Below are 23,514 nucleotides of genomic sequence, written 5' to 3'. Positions count from 1 at the left end.
GATTTGGTCCCCCCCTTTGCTGCTATAACAGCCTCCACTCTTTTGGGAAGGCTTTCCACTAGATGATGGAACATTGCTGAGAGAACTTGCTTCCATTCAGCCACGAGCAGTAGAGCGGACCGGCACAGATGTCGGGAGATTAGGCCTGGCTCGCAGTCGGCATTACAATTCATCCCAAAGGTTTTTGATGGGGTTGAGGTCAGGGCTATGTGCAGGCCAGTAAATTTCTTCCACACTGATTTCGACAAACCATTTCTGTATGGACCTCACTTTGTGCACGGGGGTATTGTCATGCTGAAACAGGGAAGGACCTTCCCCAAACTGTTGCCACAAAGTTGGAAGCACAGAATCGTCTAGAATGTCATTGAAGCGTTAAGAATTCCCTTCACTGGAACTAAGGGGCAGCCCCACCCGATTTATTCCTTCTCCACCAAACTTTACAGTTGGCACTATGCATTGGGGCAGGTAGCGTTCTCCTGGCATCCGCCAAACCCAGATTAGTCTATCGGACTGCGAGATCAAGTGTGATTCATCACCCCATAAAATGTGTTTCCACTGCTCTGGAGTACAATGGCGGCCAACATTACACCACTGCAGCTGACGCTTGGCATTGCGCATGGTGATTTTTAGGCTTATGTGCGGCACCCGGCGAACAGTTCTTGTGCCGACATTGCTTCTAGAGGCAGTTTGACAGAACACACACAGTCCTGTTCACACCACAGCTTTTTGTTGCTCCCAGAATTTTCCACTTCACAATAACACTTTTACAGTTGACACACACACACGAACTGACTTGTTGGAAAGGTGGAGGACAACACTGTGATTTCAATTCTATAGTTGATCTGTTCAATTTGTCTACATTTGGCAGCCAGATCACTATATTGAAGTGTTGACAGGTGTAGACAAATTGAACACGCAGTCAGTCAATCTCATGTATGTATGTATGTGTGTGTGTGTGTGTGTGTGTGTGTGTGACTTGATTTGGGACATGATGATAGGGATGGGAGACTAATGCCTCTTGAGTTTGTTCCCTTTTTCTGCATGAAGTGGATGGAAATAGACCTTTGTGCCGCAGCAGCCCCTAGTCCTCATGCTGTAGCCAATGACTGGTCTCTTCATTAAAAATCAAGCAGCAGTGCGCTCAAAGCTTTTCAATATTATTACCATATGTCTGCAAAGCCCAAAGCAGAGCGACAGAGCAGACGGGCTCCCATCTTACCCTCTAATTTCTCATCCCAAATTTGGATATTTTGGTTTTTGTGTGACATTGTCCCTCCCTTCCATGGCTAGCAGAGCGTGTTCTCGCAGTATTTCTATTATAGATGTATAATAACAGTAAATCAACTGTTCAGCAATGTATGCCCATAGACTGATAACTTACTGGTCTGGTTTTAACCCATCCTCCGTTTGCAGAGCGGAAATGTTCTATTCTGTGTCTGTGGCCTCTTTACCAAAGAGCTTGGTTCTGCTACATCTGTCTTCTCTCTGGGAAACTGTTTCTCAATGTTTGTAATTTAATACTGTACCTCTGCAGAAATAGATGAACCCAGACATTAGACGTGTTGCATTCATAAAAACAATGAATCTTTCTGGAGACAAAGAGCAAGGCTCTAGCAAGCCCAATTAATGCAACAAAAATGTCAGGCTTTTACAGTTTGCGCAAAACAAAGTTCTACTCCATGTAGGAGTGGGTTTTTAAAAGAGATCTTTGTGTCAGTTAGAAAGCCATTGGCCCAGACTGCCAGTCCCAGCATGCATTGCAACTCACCTCTGTATGAATACATCACTTGTTTGATTGAGTGGGTTGAATGCCCCTCTATCGTCCACACATCCTACACGGCTATGACACTCAACAGCTTGTCGCACAGAAGATGTTAGAAAGTTGAGAACTTTATCATTGCTACATTTTAAATCTATGAGAGGATGCTGACAACATAGTTATTACTAGGTAGCAGTAACAAAGTACATTGGGAAGACAACTGTGTGAGCGGTAATCAGGGTGTGTTTTTAACTCCTCAGGAGTAACTCGAATGAATGGCTTGGAAGAGGATGATGGAGGGGGACTTGACTTTGTTTGGATGCTTAACACTTTAACCCCGGGACGACAGAAGGAGCAACAGGAAGAGACGTTATCAAGACCATGGAAATGGTCTTTCGTTGATGGTTGTGGATTATGAACATCTGTCAGATTCTTCAAGGATTTTGAACTGGAGCACAGTTTGCATTGAGAGTTTAGACCAGTCTTCTCCTGCTGGGTTGGATCTTCAATACAGATCCTGGAGGGCTCTGATAAATCAGGTGTCAGCCGTCTGTTTATTATTAGTGATATGAGTAACAGACTGTTCCAAACCAAGACGGTGGTTTGGTTTCCTCAGAGAGCTAATTGAAACCCAGTTAGGACATCTTGACTAATGTATGCCCAGTTGGACGTGAAGTGAGTAACTCTGGCACATGGCTTGGAGAGAAGGTTCAAAGCAAGTGTTTAGTGGTTGAGCTGGATGAGGTAATATTGCCTTGTTTTGCAGGTGCAGTTTTTGAATGAAGTTGAATAAGCTATTGGCAGAGTGCAAGGGTTGGACTGCGTTGAGTTGGACTCTGTTAAGATGGGTTTGATGTAGGTAAGATATAGGTAGTTGTTGGTAGACTAGTGCTTAATTTTGGTGTGTGGCATGAGGGTCAGTCTACTGCAATGATCGGGGACAGAATTTGAAGGTTATTTACATAAGGTTGAGGTTGTTAAGATCCATGGTTCGGGTTGAGAGTGAGGGAGACACAGGTTGGTCACCATGTTCCTGTATCGGAAGAAGAGGGGGGCATATGAGCTCGAGACCCTCCCATCCTACATCATTGAGCAGGGGGCAGAACGCTACTCCTGGTCCTCCTCATTTGACATCATCCATGATCTTTGCGGTAAGCTTTAGGATCTATGAAACAGGTTAAGTAGTACACCTGATCTATTCAGGTGGCATGCTTAATTCCTTTCAGACTGATATCCTAATATGTCACTGGCAGAGGGAATTGGATTCCATTGGAAGATGATCATATTAACCGACTCGACGACGCCTAGCATTTGACATTTACAATTAGGCCTATGATGTTGTGTAATTTATCTGAATCAGCCACAATGTCATATGACACTAGCTAGGTTTCCATCCAATTGGTGACAGATTTTCATGCAAATATTATAAAATATGCATAAAACAATATGCACATTTTCCCAACGGAATTGTTGCAGATAAAAGGCTGTGTGATGATGTAATGCACGTAAAAATAACTTTTGCAGTTCAACTAAATCGGTTTGAATCGCATTTAACTCTACATATGGTTTTGTTACAAAAACTGTTGCCGTTATATACAGTTGAAGTCGGAAGTTTACACACCTTAGCCAGATACATTTAAACTCAGTTTTTCACAATTCCTGACATTTAATCCTAGTAAAAATTCAGTTAGGATCACCACTTTATTTTAATAATGTGAAATGTCAGAATAATAGTAGTGCTTTATTTCCGCTTATATTTCCGCTTATACATTCATCACATTTCCAGTGGGTCAGAAGTTTACATGCACTCAATTAGTATTTGGTAGCATTGCCTTTCAATTGTTTAACTTGGGTCAAATGTTTCAGTCTGAAACGTCCCATAATAAGTTGGGTGTATTTTGGCCCAATCATCCTGACAGAGCTTGTGTAACTGAGTCAGGTTTGTAGGCCTCCTTGCTCCAAACACAACGATGTCATTTTTCAGTTCTGTCCATACACTTTGTCAATGCAGTTGCAAACGATTTGAGGTCAGGGCTTTGTGATGCAGAACAGTTGAAACTGGAGCAGCAGCATGGCCAGGTGGACTGGGGATAAAGCAAGATTATTTTGACTTGTCCAACGGCAGCTCAGGATCGCTCATTTTGTCACCAGAATAAGATCCTAGATATTTATTGGAAAGCATCAAGCTCATCACTGTGCACTTTCACTACCCTGTGAAGTTCATCATAAATGATTTATTCTGTAGCCTAATGAACTGAATTCTTTCCTGAGTCGTAGTGGGAGGACCACACAACATATCGTGTGACTCCAACTTTACTAAGATACAGTATAATGGTGGTTATATCAATTGTTGAGCATAAAGGCGTTTACAGCATAATTAATTTTAGACACAAAGATCTCACCACGTCAAATTGTCTATTGACAATTAAGAAATTGTACTGACATTTCCTGTTTCCATCAGCCCTGTCTTGACTTTTTTCCCATGTGGGCTAATTCATCTGCATGAAATGGTTCGATGGGAACCTGGTTACAGATAGACTTGAATAATGAAATGTAGCCAGTTTCTCTGCGAGCAGATGGCAATGCGCTGCCGCATGGTTCACATACATCTGTGATCTTGGTCTCAGCATTTCAGCACCATCATGGAGTCTTTTTTTCCCATTCACACTTCTTCTGTTCAGTCTGTGAAAAGCACTCGACATGACATAGAGAGCACCTCAAATGGGAGGAGCTGAGACCGGGATGGGAACAGCTGCTGCTGTGAAGAGAAAATATTTACCACTGAAGGAGGGAGTGCATAATATAGGCCTAGAAGTGCTTCTACTTTTTGAAGCTTGAAGCAGCACAGGCTTTCTGCTTTCCACCATCTGGTGCCCTCTATGCCATTAGTGAACGGGAAGTAATAACATTGGGCTGGAATGCTCTTATACAATCCTGCCAGGCCAGCAGTGTCTTGGAGGTCTGCCTGAGTCACTGGGCAGCTTCAGGTGTCTGCAGGTCAGAGTAGACCTCCGTGTTCGAGAATGAGAAATGGAATGTCTGACTGCTACAGAAGGACAAGTCTTTCATCCCCACCCAGTCCATGTAATTCAGCCTCAACTGAACTGCTCCTGAAAAGAATTCTCCACTCTGCTGGGGGACAGGGTTGCTTGGGGCTAGCGGACTATTCTACCTGGATCCAAAAAGGTTTCTACACACTATTTATGGTTTAGGTAGCTCTTTTTTTCTAAGAGTGGGGCAGGAGGTATAGGGTTGGGGGACTTGGAACATACCTTTCCACCCTCTCTCTCTGTGCCATTTTATCCCATAGCTCCTAATGAAAATGCCCTGACACGTGATCAGATCACATTATATAATCAACTGAAATTACCTATTGCTTTATATTGCTCAGTCAGACATTAAGGCCCTCAAACCTTCTGCTATGTAATGAATGATCCCCACATATCATCTTCAATATGGTTATAAGTGTAATATGTGGGTGCACTTACACTCCTATGTAATGAATCCTCTTCAATATGGTTATAAGCGGGTGCACAAATACTCCCACCGTGGACACAATTATGCTTTCAGTTTTGTTACGTTTGGCACTTTGATGACATGTTTTAGACTTCTTGACTATGGCTTTTGCAACATTCGATTGAACTGTGAAACAATTGTCCTTTTTAGCTATGTAACTATGTTGTACACTGTTGTCCAGGCACAGCCTGAAACTCTCATAAAATTACTCATTGAAATAAAATCAGCTTTATTGTATTTCTCCATCCGAATGGAGTGATCCACCATCCAGCCCTCTACTGTTCTGAATACATTCCACTTGTTGTGCGCTGCTGGCCAAGTTTTGATTGGTGTAATGGTGTGTGTGTGTGCGCCAAACAACATCAACAGGATGGCTTTGTTCAATACCCACTGACTGCCACTTTTTATCTGTTATGTTAATAACCGCTGGTCTGTCATTTTTTTTGTACTGGAACATCAAGGCCCCTCAGTTCATGCCACCATTTCAGCTGTGTGCTGAAGTGTACTAGCCCGGTCCCAGGTCTGTTTGTGCTGTAATGAGCTCAGGAATTGGAAAGCACAAACTGATCTGGGACCAGGCTATGAGAGTACCAGGGTTTAATTTACAGTGGTGGTCTAATTAACGCATTCACTGTAGTCACATTTCCCTCCCTCATCTTAGCCTTGTGTTTTAACAACACTATCTGTAACAATTGAGGTGGCTAGACTGCACAAACAGATCTGGAACCAGGCTAGGGCGGCAGTGCTGCAGGTCCTGCCAGCGCTGAATAATGTCAGCTTCTGAAACATGCAGCAGAACTCCACCAACCCCAGGCCTTGGAAACACCTTGTTCGCTGGCCAACTCTTCCATCTGCCATCAATCTTTTGTCTTCCAGGAAACAAAAAAAATATAGTACCTAACATTGTATTTGTACCAAACTTTTTTCTCTAACAGTGAGTAAGACATTTACATTACATTTTACATTTAAGTCATTTAGCAGACGCTCTTATCCAGAGCGACTTACAAATTGGACTTGAGGCATCCAAAATCATGGTCAAAAGCAACCCACGGACACCCCAACAGCGAGTATACAGTATCAGTTCTGTCTGGCAGGTACTATGGAGCTGTGGCTCAGAGTATTGTTTCTTCATGCTATGTCATGTATTCTCAGTGAATGTGGTGATTTCCCCCTGTTCAGAAACATTTGTCATTGAAGTTTGTATCCCATCCTGATATTACCATGTTCCGACCACTAGATGGTGCTCCCCCCCACCCTCTCAATATTAAAGGGAAAGTTCACCCAAATGGCATATTTGTTTACATACCGAAAAGCTATAATGGCAACCGAAGTATTTGTTTTTGTTTTTCTGGCCACTAATTCATGTGCTAGCTTTTTAGCATTTATGGCACAAATCTAATGCAAGTACCTATATTAGCATGTTCACGCTTCATATCCAAATAATCTGTATAAATCAATGTATGTTACTTAATCAAGTTTTGGATACTTAAGGATGATTTGGACATGACCGCTTACAGGGTAAGGAAACCAATGTCATTTTTTAATTTGGGTTAACTATCCCTTTAACATTGGGGGGGAGGGGGGAATAACTCATAGCAGGAACACCACCATCTAGTTGTCAGAACCTGGTAATATATGGATGTAAGATGGGACATAAACCTAACAACTTCAATGACAAATTCCTCTGAACAAGGGAGGCCGTGGGTGGCTTTATACAGTTGTTGTTGGGATTCCTCATTTCAAACTCATGGTCCGAATTGGATGTTAGGTCATATATAAATGCAACATGTAAAGTGTTGGTCCCATGTTTCATGAGCTGAAATAAAAGATACCAGACATGATCCATATTAGAGGTCGACCGAATATGATTTTTCAATGCCGATACCGATTTATTGGAGGAACGGAAAAAGCCGATACCGATTTTTAAACGGCCAAAGTTAAAAAAAATATATATATATATTTTAAAAAATATATATATTTATATATTTTTTCATTTGTAATAATGACAATTACAACAATACTGAATGAACACTTATTTTAACTTAATATAATACATCAATAAAATCAATTTAGCCTCAAATAAATCATGAAACATGTTCAATTTGGTTTAAATAATGCAAAAACAAAGTGTTGAAGGAGAAAGTAAAAGTGCAATATGTGCCATGTAAGAAAGCTAACATTTAAGTTCCTTGCTCAGAACATGAGAACATATGAAAGCTGGTGATTTTCTTTTAACATGAGTTTTCAATATTCCCAGGTAAGACGTTTTAGGTTGTTATAGGAATTATAGCACTTTCTCTCTACTTTTGTATTTCATATACCGTGCCTTGCGAAAGTATTCGGCCCCCTTGAACTTTGCGACTTTTTGCCACATTTCAGTTTTCAAACATAAAGATATAAAACTGTATTTTTTTGTGAAGAATCAACAAGTGGGACACAATCATGAAGTGGAACCAGATTTATTGGATATTTCAAACTTTTTTAACGAATCAAAAACTGAAAAATTGGGCGTGCAAAATTATTCAGCCCCTTTACTTTCAGTGCAGCAAACTCTCTCCAGAAGTTCAGTGAGGATCTCTGAATGATCCAATGTTGACCTAAATGACTAATGATGATAAATACAATCCACCTGTGTGTAATCAAGTCTCCGTATAAATGCACCTGCACTGTGATAGTCTCAGGGGTCCGTTAAAAGCGCAGAGAGCATCGTGAAGAACAAGGAACACACACACACCAGACAGGTCCGAGATACTGTTGTGAAGAAGTTTAAAGCCGGATTTGGATAAAAAAAGATGCAAGCGATAATATTGAAATGGAAGGAGTATCAGACCACAGTTTTAGAAACTTCAGTGTTTTCTACCCAAATCTACTAATAATATGCATATCTTAGCTTCTGGGCCTGAGTAGCAGGCAGTTAACTCTGGGCACCTTATTCATCCAAGCTACTCAATACTGCCCCCCAGCCATAAGAAGTTAAGTTGTTTTCTAGTGACTATTTGGATACAACCATAACAGTTAGCTAATGTGGAGTGATTTCGCCTGGCATAGAACATTTGCTCAATTGTCAGGACACTGTTGTTCAGAGGTGCTAGCCAACAACACAGCTAACACAATCACTTCACACTGAAGCTGGAAAGACTGCAAACTATATCCTCCAAACACCGGCATCTCTGGCATTATCAGTTAAATGTCTAATTATACTGTAGGCCCTGGCTGCACCTCCCTGTAGAGAGGGCAAAGAAAAAGGCTGTGCAAACTGAACCTGTTGTTTCTCTTAGTGTACATCAACTCATTGTCTGCTATCACGTGAGTATGCATGCATGCATGTGTGTGTGTGCATGTTTGTAAATGTTTTGGCTTAATCAGCAGTGCTGAGTTCTGGAATTCCTGTTCATCGCAGAGGGAGAAAGGGAAAAGGAGAATTATAGTGAGGGGGTCAGAGCAGACAGTGTGATTTTGAGAGATTAAGGGGAAGACGGATATAAGACGGTCCCATAGAAAGGGCATGTTATACAGATAGAGGTATCTAGCTATATGAAGGACAGACATGAACATCATAGGTGAGCGAGGGTGCTGAGTCAGAGATCCAGAAGCTGACGGTTCTGCAGTGCACTCTGAAATTTCCAAAGCATTGTTGCTGTAGGACTAGACAGGTGTAGTTTTAAGCAAAGTGCCCCTTAAGAGCGCCATAGTTCTGAAATGTTTTCTGTAGTTAGAAACGGAAAAGAAAAGCATTCGAGCAACATTATTTTAATCACAGACAATTTGAACTCTTAGAAATGTAGCAAATTGATTCCACCCATATTGGCCATTTCAATTTATAGTATAATATCTAATAAATTGTATAATATCTAATAAATATAGTACCCAACATCCAATTTGGACACTTTTTGGGGTGTTCAAATCAAACTGGTAATAATAATCAAAATGACATACACTACCATTCAAAAGGTTGGGATCACTTTGACATTTCCTTGTTTTTGAAAGAAAAGCAAGAAGGCCAGCATCCAAGAGTCGCCTCTTCACTGTTGACGTTGAGACTGCTGTTTTGCGGGTACTATTTAATGAAGCTGCCAGTTGAGGACTTGCGGCATCTGTTTCTCAAACTAGACACTCAAATGTACTTGTCATCTTGCTCAGCTGTGCACCGGCCTCCCACTGCTCTTTCTATTCTGGTTAGAAGCAGTTGGCACTGTTCTGTGAAGGGAGTACTACACAGCATTGTACGAGATCTTCAGTTTCTTGGCAATTTTTCGCATGTAATTGGCTTCATTTCTCAGAACAAGAATAGACTGACGAGTTTCAGAAAAAAGGTCTTTGTTTCTGGTCATTTTGAGCCTGTAATTGAACCCACAAATGCTGACGCTCCAGATACTCAAGTAGTCTAAAGAAGTTCAGTTTTATTGCTTCTTTAATCAGCACAGTTTTCAATTGTGCTAACATAATTTCAAAAGGGTTTTCAATTGGCCTTTTAAAATGATAAACTCGAATAAGGTAACACAACGTGCCATGGGAACACAAGAGCGAGTGATGGTTGCTGATAATGGGCCTCTGTACGCCTATGTAGATTAAAAAGCATCCATTTCGAGCTACAATAGTCATTTACAAAATGTTTTATTTTATTATTTAAATGTTTAAAGTCAGTTAAGAACAACATTTTTATTTTCATTGACTGTCTAGGAACATTGGCTTAACTGCCTTGTTCAGGGGAAGAACAACAAAATTGCAATGAATATATATATATTTACGCTCTGTGTGTCGTCGGGGTCTCTGTTGAAAAGTTTGTTTCTGTTGGAGAGTTTGTCCGCCCTCTGTCGTGGATAGTTCAGAGTAACATTCATTAATGTCGTTATGGATAGATGTTTCGGCGGTTGTCGGTCTTCACATTCAATGATACCAAATTCCTAGCTGCAGACTAGTAATTAATATCAAAGACTTGTTCTTATTCTGTCGGTATCGATAGTCTAAGAGTTTAACCACGTAGGTTGGTTAAATGATTCAGCAGTCTGGTCTCAAACCTTGGCCCTCTCGTTATCGATGTAAGCTGGTCTGCAACCTTTGTCCTCTCATAATTGAGAGCAACATTGTCAGTTGAGAACTTCTCAAATTGGGGGTTTTATTCGGGAGAGCAGAAAAGGGCCTGTCCCAGGATGCCTGACCATAACTGCTCATGCTCTGATTTAGTTAAACTCCTAACGGAATTGGAGTTTTCTTCATTAAACAGTCAAAAATCATTGACTGTCTCCCGTGAGTTTCACAAAATTGTACCAAACGGACCAGTTCATAGCTGGATTCTTCACAGATCTTTTCTACTTTCTCCAGAACATAAATGTTGTTCGGACCTCAAGTTCTGTGAGGTGGAAGAAATTAATTTGTTCTCTATGAAAATTCACTCTGTCTCTATACTTTGGCCATGAGGAGATTAGCTCCTCCAGGAATTTACCTCTCTCTGACCACAGCAGCCTGGGTGTAGGAGACAGGGAGAGGGGGATGGGGCTTGCTGTACCCAAAGAGGGCAACATCATGACAATTCAAATAACTGAATATTTAAATTCATGCACTTCAAAATTTATTTTGTGACTTTGTCCCAGAAGCATTTAACTGCAGGGCACTCCCACATCATATGAAGGAATGTGATATAGAAACCAGTACTTTTGGGATAATTGATCAATTCCATCATTGGAGAAGTTGCCTGATAATGTGTCTTTTCAAATCTTGGAATGTTCTCACCATTACTGTCCATGATATTGGCAAGGGTACAGATTCCACATTTGAGGGGACGGGGGAAAGAGATGCAAAAGGATGCCTTCCAGATTGCAAGGAATTGTGAAATAGTGGAGAATGGGTATGCCATTTTGATTCCCAGTTGTATTGTTTTAAAATATTGCGCCAAATTAGAAATTGTGAGAAATAATAGGACCGATGCATAGTTTACGTTATTTAAGTGATATCATTGAAGACCACCTCTTCCAGGGCAATAGGAGGCACCATATTTCTCTCTATACTCAGCCAGAGGTCAGCACAATCATGTCTGAACCAATTTAGGATGGGGCAAAATGCTAGTGCCTGGAAATACAATTTAAAGTTTGGTATGGGTAGTCCTCCTAAGTCTTTCCCGCTTTGCAAGTTTAATTTTATCTAGGCTCATTTACCTTGCCATATACATTTTGAGACCGCACTATGGATTTTATCCCAATAGCCAGAAGGTGGATACAAGGGATGCATTGAACTACTGAAATTCAGCCAATCTCTTCATAACAATGATTTAAGGAATCCAAATAAATTGTCAAAAGCCACCCACGGACCCCCCACACCCCACCCCAATGGCCAGTATACAGTATCAGTTCTCTATGGTTGACAAGTAGTATGAAGCTGCTGCTTGGAGTTTCGTTCATTCATATCATGTAATGTGTTCTCAGTGAATTTGGTGATGTTTTTTCCCCCGTTTAGAGAAATTAGCCACTTGTCGTTGCTTGCATTTTCCCCTGTAATTTAATGTAAAAAGCACCAGGTTTTGCCAACTAAATGCAGCTGTTCCTGCTACTGCCACACTATTTTAGCGATATGGTTTACGATATGTTTTGACACATTTACTTAGTTTGCGTGTCTGTGTGTTTGACCTACAGTTTTAGTCGGAAGTTTACATACACCATAGCCCAATACATTTAAACTCAGTTTTTCACAATTCCTGACATTTAATCCTGGTAATAAAAAATTGTCTTAGGTCCGTTAGGATCACCACTTTTATTTTAAGAATGTAAAATGTCAGAATAATAGAGAATAATAGTAGAGAGAAGGATTTATTTACGCTTTTATTTCTTTCACCACATTCCTAGCGGGTCAGAAGTTTACATACACTCAATTAGTATTTGGTAGCATTTCTTTTAAATTTAACTTGGGTCAAACGTTTCGGGTAGCCTTCCACAAGCTTCCCACAATAAGTTGGGTGAATTTTGGCCCTTTCCTCCTGACAGAGCTGGTGTAACTGAGTCAGCTTTTGTAGGCCTCCTTGCTCGCACATGCTTTTTCAGTTCTACCCGTTCCGCCCGTCAGGGCTTTGTGATGGCCACAACATTGGAAGTATGCTTGGGGTCATTGTCCATTTGGAAGACCCATTTGCGACCAAGCTTTAACTTTCTGACTGATGTCTTGAGATGTTGCTTTAATATATCCACATAATTTGTCCTCCCTCATGATGCCATCTATTTTGTGAAGTGCACCAGTCCCTCCTGCAGCAAATCACCCACACAACATGATGCTGCCACCCCTGTGCTTCATGGTTGGGATGGTGTTCTTTGGCTTGCAAGCCTCCCCCTTTTCCCTCCAAACATAAAGATGGTCATTATGGCCAAACCGTTCTGTTTTTGTTTCATCAGACCAGAGGACATTTTGTCCCCAAGTGCAGTTGCAAACGTTGTCTGGCTTTTTTTTATGGTGGTTTTGGAGCAGTGGCTTCTTCCTTGCTGAGTGGCCTTTCAGGTTATGTCAATATAGGACTCGTTTTACTGTGGATATAGATACTTTTTACCTGTTTCCTCCATCTTCACAAAGTCCTTTGCTGTTGTTCTGGGATTGATTTCGAGGCAAGCAACACTGAGGCATGCATGAGAGCATCAGCTGTTCCGGACGACTGTGATCACGCTCTCTGTAGCCAACGTGAGTAAGACCTTTAAACAGGTCAACATACACAAGGCTGCGGGGCCAGACGGATTACCAGGACGTGTGCTCTGGGCATGTGCTGACCAACTGGCAGGTGTCCCTGATTTGAGTCACCATAGTCCCTGTGCCCAAGAACACGAAGGAAACCTGCCTAAATGACTACAGACCCGTAGCACTCACGTCCGTAGCCATGAAGTGCTTTGAAAGGCTGGTAATGGCTCACATCAACACCATTATCCCAGAACCCTAGACCCACTCCAACTTGCATACTGCCCAAACAGATCCACAGATGATGCAATCTCTATTGCACTCCACACTGCCCTTTCCCACCTGGACAAAAGAAACACCTATGTGAGAATGCTGTTCATTGACTACAGCTCAGCATTCAACACCATAGTACCCTCAAAGCTCATCACCAAGCTAAGGATCCTGGGACTAAACACCTCCCTCTGCAACTGGATCCTGGACTTCCTGACAGGCTGCCCCCAGGTGGTGAGGGTAGGTAGCACCACATCTGCCACACTGATCCTCTACACTGGAGCTCTCCAGGGGTGCGTGCTCAGTCCCCTTCTGTACTCCCTGTTCACCCACGCCTGCATGGCCAGGAAAAAACTCTAACACCCTCATTAAGTTTGCTGACGACACAACAGTGGTATGCCTGATCTCCGACAACAACGAGACAGCCTATAGGGAGTAGGTCAGAGACCTGGCCGGGTGGTGCCAGAATAACAACCTATCACTCAACGTAACCAAGACTAAGGAGATGATTGTGGACTACAGGAAAAGGAGCACCTAGCACATTCCCATTCTCATCGACGGGGCTGTAGTGGAGCAGGTTGAGAGCTTCAAATTCCTTGGTGTCCACATCAACAACAAACTAGATTGGTCCAAACACACCACGACAGTTGTGAAGAGGGCACGACAAAGCCTATTCCCCCTCAGCAAACTAAAAAGATTTGGCATGGGTCCTGAGATCCTCAAAAGGTTCTACAGCTGCAACATCGAGAGCATCCTGACCGGTTGCATCACTGCCTGGAACTGCAATTGCTCGGCCTGAGACCGCAAGGCACTACAGAGGGTAGTGCGTACGGCCCAGTACATCACTGGGGCAAAGCTGCCTGCCAACCAGGACCTCTACACCAGGCGGTGTCAGAGGAAGGCCCTAAAAATTGTCAAAGACCCCATCCTTAGACGGTTCTCTCTTCTACTGCATGGCAAGCGGTACCGGAGTGCCAAGTCTAGGATAAAAAGGCTTCTCAACAGTTTTTACCCCCAAGCCATAAGACTCCTGAACATCTAACCAAATGGATACCTGGACTATTTGCATTGTGCCCCCAACCCCAACCCCTCTTTTACGCTGCTGCTACTATCTGTTTATCTTATATGCATAGTCAATTTAACTATACATTCATGTACATACTACCTAAATGGCCTGACCAACCAGTTCTCTCCCACACATTGGCTAACCGGGCTGTCTGCATTGTGTCCCACCACCCGCCAACCCCTCATTTTATGCTTCTGCTACTCTGTTCATCATGTATGCATAGTCACTTTAACGATACCTACATGTACATACTACCACAATAAGCCTGATTAACAGGTGTCTGTATATAGCCTTGCTATCCTTTTTTTTCAGATGTCTTTTTACTGTTTTATTTCTTTACTTACCTACACAAACAAACACCTTCTTTTTCGCACCATTGGTTAGAGCCTGGAAGTAAGCATTTCACTTTAAGGTCTACTACACCTGTTGTTTTCGGCGCACGTGACATATAAACTTTGATTTGCACTTTTCGCACAAGTGCGTTCATCTCTAGGACACGGAACACGTCTTCTTCCAGAGCGGTATGACTGCTGCGTGGTCCCATGGTGTTTATACTTTCATACTATTGTTTGCACAGATGAACGTGGTACCTTCAGGTGTTTGGAAATTGCTCCCAAGGATGAATCAGACTTGTGGAGATCTACAATTTTTTTCTGAGGTCTTGGCTGATTTCTTTTGATTTTCCCATGATGTCAAGCATAGAGGCACTGAGTTTGAAGATAGGCCTTGAAATACATCCACAGGTACACCTCCAATAGGCTAATTGACATAATTTGAGGCAATCAGAAGCTTCTAAAGCCATGACATAATTTTCTGGAATTTTCCAAGCTGTTTAAATGCACAGTCAACTTGGTGTATGTAAACTTCTGACCCACTGGAATTGTGATACAGTGAAATAATCTGTCTAAACAATCGTTGGAAAAATTACTTTTGTCATGCATAGTGTAGATGTCCTAACCGACTTGCCAAAACTATAGTTTGTTAACAAGATATTTGTGGCTTGGCTGAAAAACGAGTTTTAATGACTCCAACCAAAGTGTATGTAAACTTCCGACTTCAACTGTATGTGGAGGTGTGTTTTTCTTATGGTCTTTCCTCTGCTGTGTTCCAGATGAGAAGCCCGTTCAGGAGGAGGACTGGGTGGTGTGCCAGCACGCTGAATGCCCCGGCCGTCGCCGAGCCTCGAAGGTAATACACATCCTGGGATGGGCTGGTCTGTTTGAAGGCACTACGGCCCAAACCATGGTCAAATAAATCCATGGCAAGGAGAGCTCTGTGTGTAACTTTATTTAATTTGGCTTGTCCCTTTGGACAGAACACTTAAGGCTACATGAGTTGCAGCTTGAGTCCATAAGACTCCATAAGAGCCCCCAAGTCCGTCCCCCCTTCGACGTAACCAGACAGTATTGAAGCTCTCTATGGTGGGGCCCCTGTTACATACAACATGATCAGAGAGGAGCAGGGAGACCCCTTTTCTTCTGTTAGGTGTTAAAAGGGTGCAAGACGTGAGGCTGTGTCTGGCCACTAGACTGTGAAATTAATTTGAATTTTTCCTTTGAAGCCTTTCTGAAAAGTGGACCATAGCCAGGCGGCCAGATGAACCAAAGCAGTGTTTGTCTCAAAGCCTGGTTGCCCCCAAAAGTCCACGTCACTGTAGCCCTTCTGTCTGTATTAGCTGTATTTTCCCCTCTGTATCTGTGACAGAGCAAGCAGCCCCTCCCTTTCACAAAAATGGAAATGATGGACTGGAGTGAAAGAGGAGAAAATAAGAGACGGGATGGAAAAGAGCACAAAGATAGAGGATGACGACGTCACAGCACACACAAATAATAGTTATAGATAAGGCCAGTTATAGAAGCATATTATGCAAAAAGTAGAATAAAGTGAAGTCCTAAGTAGAGCTTAACCTGCAGTAGCCTCCAGGTCGCTCAGCCTCTTCAGCTTCACATATTATTGAGCAGACCCTCCTTTCCCTGATAGATCAAAGCACCACTCTTCTCTTCCCACACTCATGTTATAACAGGCGACAAGGCTCTTCTTCTGCAGGCCTTTTAGGATTTGTTTTGTAAAAGTTGAGCAAGAGATAAGCCATGTACACAGTGGTTAAAGTGTCTACATTTATGTGTGTGTTGACCTGTGCACCGGGGGAGGCTGGGTGAAGTGTCTACATGTGTGTGTTGACCTGTGGGGAGGGGAGGCCGGTCGGACTGACACTACCTGTCTCCTTGGCTGAGGTCACGGGCTGACGTTATGTAAAGAGATTAGGATGAGGCCTGTTAGTTATGGGGAGGGGACTGGAATAGGAGGGGGAGGATTGATAAGATGGCTGGGGACTGGGGGGGGGCTTGTTTTCAACTGCAAGCAACAGCTAAGCCTTTATCTCTTCTTTCTCTGACTTTTTCTGGCAGATTTCCATTGAATACCCTTAATTTGTCCAGTCAGCTGACAAAACTGTACCTGTCAGAGGATGGCACAGCAAAGCCTTGTTCCTTCACTTGTAACTTTTTCCCCCCACACAAGTATTTATTAGGTATATAACAATTAGTTTAAAAATATGTATATTTTTGGTAAATAAATATATCCATACACGCACGCATGCATACATACACACATATACATACACATACCTATATAGACATACATACTTTTTTAATAATATACCTTTATTATTATTCCCCGCAAACCCTACCACCAATCCCCCAATTGAAGTAAACTAATGAACACTTCGGCTTTTATCTTCAATTTATACACATTTTACAGACAGTCTATTTTACAATAGATAGTTTTGTTTGTTTTTAGTCCTTCCTCTATTTCTGATGTCCATCCAGTTTGATTTCTATGTGGAACTGTGCCATTTCACAAAAGTTCTGAACCTATATACATTTTACAGACCCCATATGTATTACATGTTTTATTTTGCTATTAGTCCCACCCTTCAGCTCCATTCAACCTCTCCCATCTGTCTCTAAACATCATCCATTTTGGATTTATATTTGCTATATATTTTTTGACTGTGCTGTGATGCTTCACAAACAAATTGAACCTTTCTATTCTCATAGCTTCTACAGATTTTAGCAAAAACATTTTTTTTTAAATTTACAATAATGATTATATTATTGATTGATTGACTATGGCTTTTCAAATCACCTAGTATTGCTATCTGCAGCATTAGTTTTAGGCAAATGTTGCAATTCTTCAGCCATTCCTGGACCTGTGACCAAAAACGAGCTACATATGGACAATACCAAAATAAATCATCTAATGACTCTGCCTCCTCACAGCAGAATCTGCAGAGCTGGGAAGATTGTAATCCCTCATATATACACTGCTCAAAAAAAATAAAGGGAACACTTAAACTTCACAATGTAACTCCAAGTCAATCACACTTCTGTGAAATCAAACTGTCCACTTAGGAAGCAACACTGATTGACAATATATTTCACATGCTGTTGTGCAAATGGAATAGACAACGGGTGGAAATTGTAGGCAATTAGCAAGACACCCCCAATAAAGGAGTGGTTCTGCAGGTGGGGACCAGAGACCACTTCTCAGTTCCTATGCTTCCTGGCTGATGTTTTGGTCACTTTTGAATGCTGGCGGTGCTTTCACTCTAGTGGTAGCATGAGACTGAGTCTACAACCCACACAAGTGGCTCAGGTAGTGCAGCTTATTCAGGATGGCACATCAATGCAAGATGTGGCAAGAAGGTTTGCTGTGTCTGTCAGCGTAGTGTCCAGAGCATGGAGGCGCTACCAGGAGACAGGCCAGTACATCAGGAGACGTGGAGGAGGACGTAGGGGGGGCAACAACCAAGTAGCAGGACCGCTACCTCCGCCTTTGTGCAAGGAGGAGCACTGCCAGAGCCCTGCAAAATGACCTCCAGCAGGCCACAAATGTGCATGTGTCTGCTCAAACGGTCAGAAACAGACTCCATGAGGGTGGTATGAGGGTCCGACGTCCACAGGTGGGGGTTGTGCTTACAGCCCAACACCTTGCAGGACGTTTGGCATTTGCCAGAGAACACCAAGATTGGTAAATTCACCACTGGCGCCCTGTGCTCTTCACAGATGAAAGCAGGTTCACACTGAGCACGTGTGACAGATGTAACAGTCTGGAGACACCGTGGAGAATGTTTTGCTGCCTGCAACATCCTCCAGCATGACCGGTTTGGGGTGGGTCAGTCATGGTGTGGGGTGGCATTTCTTTGGGGGGCCGCACAGCCCTCCATGTGCTCTCCAGAGGTAGCCTGACTGCCATTAGGTACCGAGATGAGATCCTCAGACCCCTTGTGAAACCATATGCTGGTGCGGTTGACCCTGGGTTCCTCCTAATGCAAGACCATGCTAGACCTCATGTGGCTGGAGTGTGTCAGCAGTTCCTGCAAGAGGAAGGCATTGATGCTATGTACTGGCCCGCCCGTTCCCCAGACCTGAATCCAATTGAGCATATCTGGGACATCATGTCTCGCTCCATCCACCATTGCACCACAAGACTGTCCAGGAATTGGCGGTTGCTTTATTCCAGGTCTGTGAGGAGATCCCTCAGGAGACCATCCGCCACCTCATCAGGAGCATGCCCAGGCGTTGTAGGGAGGTCATGCAGGCATGTGGAGGGCCACACACACTACTGAGCCTCATTTTGACTTGTTTTAAGGACATTACATCAATGTTGGATCAGCCTGTAGTGTGGTTTTCCACTTTTAATTTTGAGTGTGACTCCAAATCCAGACCTCCATGGGTTGATACATTTGATTTACATTGATCATTTTTGTGTGATTTATTTCTTATTAAAAGTATTTAATAAGAATATTTCATTCATTCAGATCTAGGATGTGTTATTTTAGTGTTCCCTTTATTTTTTTGAGCAGTGTATAACATTCTATTAGTTGCAAGAATTCTGTATAGTAAATTTGAAGTTTTGCATCCGACGTTGTTTTGCGTATCAATTCATAAATCATGTGCCATGAAATGGGTACATCGCAAATCTCTTCCCAACTATTTTGCAATTTATATGGCACAGCTGTCAGTTTTTGGTCCTTAAATGAAATTAGTATATGTTTTTATTTATCACACTTTTCTTTAACCATTTATGTTCTTTAATGCAGGGCTGACATACAAGTTCCTTACTTTTTTCCCCTTCTACTTGCCTCTTCCATTTTTGTGGTAATGCTGCAATGAATTGGTTGTAATTTTGGGTAGAGCACACATTTCCATATGTCTGTGTTAGCTGCATGTGTGACAACTCCACCAGTCCTATTTATGATATCATTCACAAAAATTATACCTTTTTAAAAAAAAAAATATTTGAAAAATAGTTTTTTTTAAAAATCAATTAGTATATTTGAATTTAACCACCATTTGTTGTATTATTTGTTCCGTCCTTTCAGGTGGATTGAAATTAAATTGCAACCAACTTTCTAAGGCTTGTTTAAAAAAGAAAGATATTTTGGAGATTATTTCCTTTTCAAACAACCGAAAGTGGGCCGGTGTAATCTGAATAAAGGGAAAAAGGCCCTTCTTGAACATAGGATGAGACATTCCTACCAATTTACTAGAGAACCAGTTTGGATTTAAGTATAACTTTTGTATGACTGATGCCTTTAGTGAGAGGTCTAATGCATTAATATTTAATCATTTCTGCCCTCCGAATTCATATTTGTTATATAAATAGGCCCTTTTAATTTGATCTGGCTTGCCGTTCCAAATAAAATGGAATATTTTATGTTCATATAATTTAAAAAGCAGGTCACTAGGTGTAGGCAAGACCATAAGCAAATAGGTAAACTGTGATATAACTAAGGAGTTAATCAGGGTGATTTTTCCACAAATAGACAGGTATTTTCCTTTCCATGGTAGCAAGATCTTATCTATTTTTGCTAACTTTCTATAAAAATGTATTGGAGTGAGAATTTCTTTCTTTTCGGCTTTGTATACCGAGTATGTCCACATCTGTCAGACCATTTTATTGGTAAACTACATGGTAATGTAAAATTAGCTTTTTTTTAGTGGTCCAAAATGTAAAATATTTACTTATCATAATTTGGTTTTAATCCAGAGAGAATAGCAAAAGTATCTAGATCCTCTGAGGATTTCACTGTTAGTCTACACCTGTTGTTTACCAAGCATGTGACAAATACAATTTGATTTGATTGTGTTTATGTTTTCTTCAGTTGGCAGACGGAGCAGCAGAGAAAGGACCATGAATCCAGTCTGTCTCCAGGCTGTGACAGGTCTGGTTTTAGACACCAGGGGTCACTAGTGAAGCAGCCTCATCTCTTGCTATTCTCTCTTGTTTCCTCTTTAATGGCCTGTATTGCACAAGCATTCGAGACATGATTTAGAGCAATTTAAATATACACTTTGTATTATATCCAATGTGGTTTTAAATAAACTTGTCAAAGAAGCCATTTGACTTACAACAGAAACATTAAACTTTCTGAGTATTTTAAGGAGTTTGAACTGAGCTGCTTCTTGCAACAGGTCTATACACTGAAGTCTCTTTCCTCCTGTTATGTCTCCATTCTGTTTGAGCATTCTTGGTCTTTATAGCTCTGGCTTTTGGTCTCACTGCATACTGTAGTATTTGATTAGTTCCCTTCTGCAGTAACTCTGATCCTCAGGCATTGTGTCTGTTCCAGTTGCAGCATGAGCCCTGGCTGGCGTGGCGGGAGTTGAGTTCACCTGTCCTGTTCACTGGATCAATCCAGGCTGTTCTGAGGTACTGGCAGTGCCTACTATAGCTGTCTACAAGTCGAGTCATCATCACATTATTCAACACTACCTGTACTGAGGTGTGCCTTAGATAACACTTGAATGTGTTTCCATAGGGTTTGAACCTTGTTGTAGGTCTGTGACACCTCCCCTCCGTTGTTATTTATTGTTACTACTTTTACTTTAGTTTATTTAGTAAATATTTTTTAAACTCTTATTTTCTTAACAGCATTTTTGGTTAAGGGCTTGTAAGCATTTCACGGTAAGGTGTTGTTGTATTCGGCACATGTGACAAAATCTAATTTGATTTTATCTGTGAATGTTTTTCAGGCCGATAGCTAGGCCTTAGCCCTAAATTAATACTGAACCGACTGACTGCTGTTAAGCAGCCCCAGTAAGGAGATGAGGAGACCAGTCTGAGCTCGCTCTGGGACACAGGTCTCTCACATATACACCCCTCCCCCTCTCAGTCACTACAGGACAGGATCAGACAGGGCCCCTAAAGTTGTGGGTTCCCATGGCAATGTGCCCCACCTAGGACAAACATCTGGAGGGAGGGATAATGGATGGATGGAAGGGGAAGAGAGGTGGGGCAGAGAGGAAGAGGAGGAGACAAGTTTCAATCAGCTGATTTACTTTTTTTTCTTGCTCTTATTTTTTTCCTCATTTCTTTGTTTTGTTTCATTGGTATTGGTTTCACTTGGTGGATTTCCATATTTCTTCCTGTCCCTTGTGTATCTATTTGATGACTACTTCTCTGAGGTTGTTTTCTATGGATGTAATATTATCCACGCGTTAAAGCTACGTACTAATGAAACAACCCCTGCAGCTTCCAGCAGAATGTATGATTTAAATAATTATTGTCAAAAGCCACTGTCAGCAATTCAACACTTCGATCTACACTGAGTATACTAAACTGGCACCTATGATCATATCCTGTTCAAAGGCACTTATATCTTTTGTCTTGCCCTTTCACACTCTGAATGGCACACATACTGTACGCAATTCATGTCTCGAGGCTTAAAAGGTCTCCCCTTCAACTACACTGATTGAAGTGGATATAACAGGTGACATCAATTAGGGAGCAGAGCTTTTACCTGGATTCAACTGGTCAGTCTGTCATGGAAAGGGTAGGTGTTCTTAATGTTTTGTACACTCAGTGTATATAACGAGACTGAAACCCAGGAATTTAACCTCTATTTCCAGGTACAGCATTCACTCTAAGTTTGGTGTAATTCTCTAGGTTTGGTAAGTTAGTCATGTACAGAGGTTTTAAGCTGTCCGTACTGGGGTACATAATGATGCTTCCCTGGCCTGCCTGGCTCTCGTCAGGCAAGAGTCTGGCTGTAGCCTCATGGACGGATTAGAGGACTATTTAAAGCAGCTGTGCTCATCCCTTTAATGTTCATCCTGCCCTTTCTCCTTTCTTTGTCTTTTTTTTTGTTCTGGGATAATGAGGAACACAGTCTGATTGAAAAGGTCTTGGACCCGAGGGGATCAGCCAACACTGGAGCATGATTTATAGATGTACTCTGAATAATGGGAAGTGGAATTGTATAGCACTGTGTGTGAGGGCATAAGCACGTGTGTGTATAGGCATACCCATGTGCAAACCCTTTCATATCCATTTGAAAGTAGCCCAATATTCTATGTGCTTAGAGTACTGTGTCCTGACTGTCTCGGGCTGTTGATTTGTGAATACACACATACTTCTACCATCCCGTTGGTCACTCCGCTATGGTGATTCATATCACTTGGAGCATTCACATGTCTGAGTACGTCACTCTTGATTGTCATCCGTATATTCCTCACAGCTTGTATTGCCGTTTATATAACAATCACCAAAATCGATATAGCTTAAGTAGACAAGTTAATGAGTTGAAATGAGAGAGCACAGAGTCTCCTAGGGGTTCCTGAGAAGGAAGGATGACCTCAGTTTCTGTGTAAGAGCCCAGAGGAAAGTTTTCCCTGTATGAGAAGTCAGATACTTTGTCCCTTATGGCACCCTATTCCCTATTTAGTGCACTACTTTTGACTACGGCCCATATGGGTCTTTTCAAAAGTAGTGCACTACATAGGGAATAGGGTGCCAATTGGGACTGTACCAGAATAACTGCTGCTGGCATGGGTGGGCTCTGCTGTGGTGGGACTGTGATGTTAGACTCCCAAGCAGGATTTGGCCATTGGGATTGCAAGGCTAATGGTTTTTCAATGTGAAGTACATAGAGAAAGTTAAGTGCGGGGTCTTTGATATGCCTGTTAGACTGGCACTTCAATCATCTTTACAGGGAAACCAATAATGCTAACGATAGCTTTTACATTCATTTCATCCCATTTTCTTTTTTTTACCGGACGTGATTTATGGAAATGTTTGGGGTAACAGAATTTAAGTATTTAAACGTCATAGGCTACATCTCACTTATGTGACACTGTAGTATGGTTGAATTGGCTGAAGACAGGAAAGCATTTGCTATCTATGAAGTGATTTCATCCCATAAAGTGCAGGCTATAAGCTCCTCAATGACAAGAATAATAGTTAAGGTATT

At 41.9% G+C, this 23,514-nt stretch overlaps 1 protein-coding gene across 6 annotated transcripts in view; it reads left to right on the top strand.

The window, feature by feature from the left end:
* The window catches only part of LOC118360745 (pleckstrin homology domain-containing family G member 5-like), a 107,489-nt gene that overhangs the window by 23,735 nt on the left and 60,240 nt on the right, over positions 1–23,514 (top strand). For 5 of the 6 annotated variants that reach the window (XM_035740117.2, XM_035740113.2, XM_035740110.2 and 2 more), the window contains one exon: positions 15,370–15,446. Coding sequence is in view for 2 of the 6 variants with exons in the window: in XM_035740110.2 (XP_035596003.1) it covers positions 15,370–15,446 (77 nt within the window). In the remaining 4 variants the exon portion in view is untranslated. Of the gene's footprint in view, positions 1–2,041; positions 2,911–15,369; positions 15,447–23,514 lie in introns of those variants that run through there. The other variant, XM_035740109.2, reaches the window with a different exon arrangement.

The sequence above is a fragment of the Oncorhynchus keta genome, chromosome 28, assembly GCF_023373465.1.
Source record: "Oncorhynchus keta strain PuntledgeMale-10-30-2019 chromosome 28, Oket_V2, whole genome shotgun sequence".
Lineage (NCBI taxonomy): Eukaryota > Metazoa > Chordata > Actinopteri > Salmoniformes > Salmonidae > Oncorhynchus > Oncorhynchus keta.
This window is presented reverse-complemented; position numbering and strand designations above follow the sequence as displayed.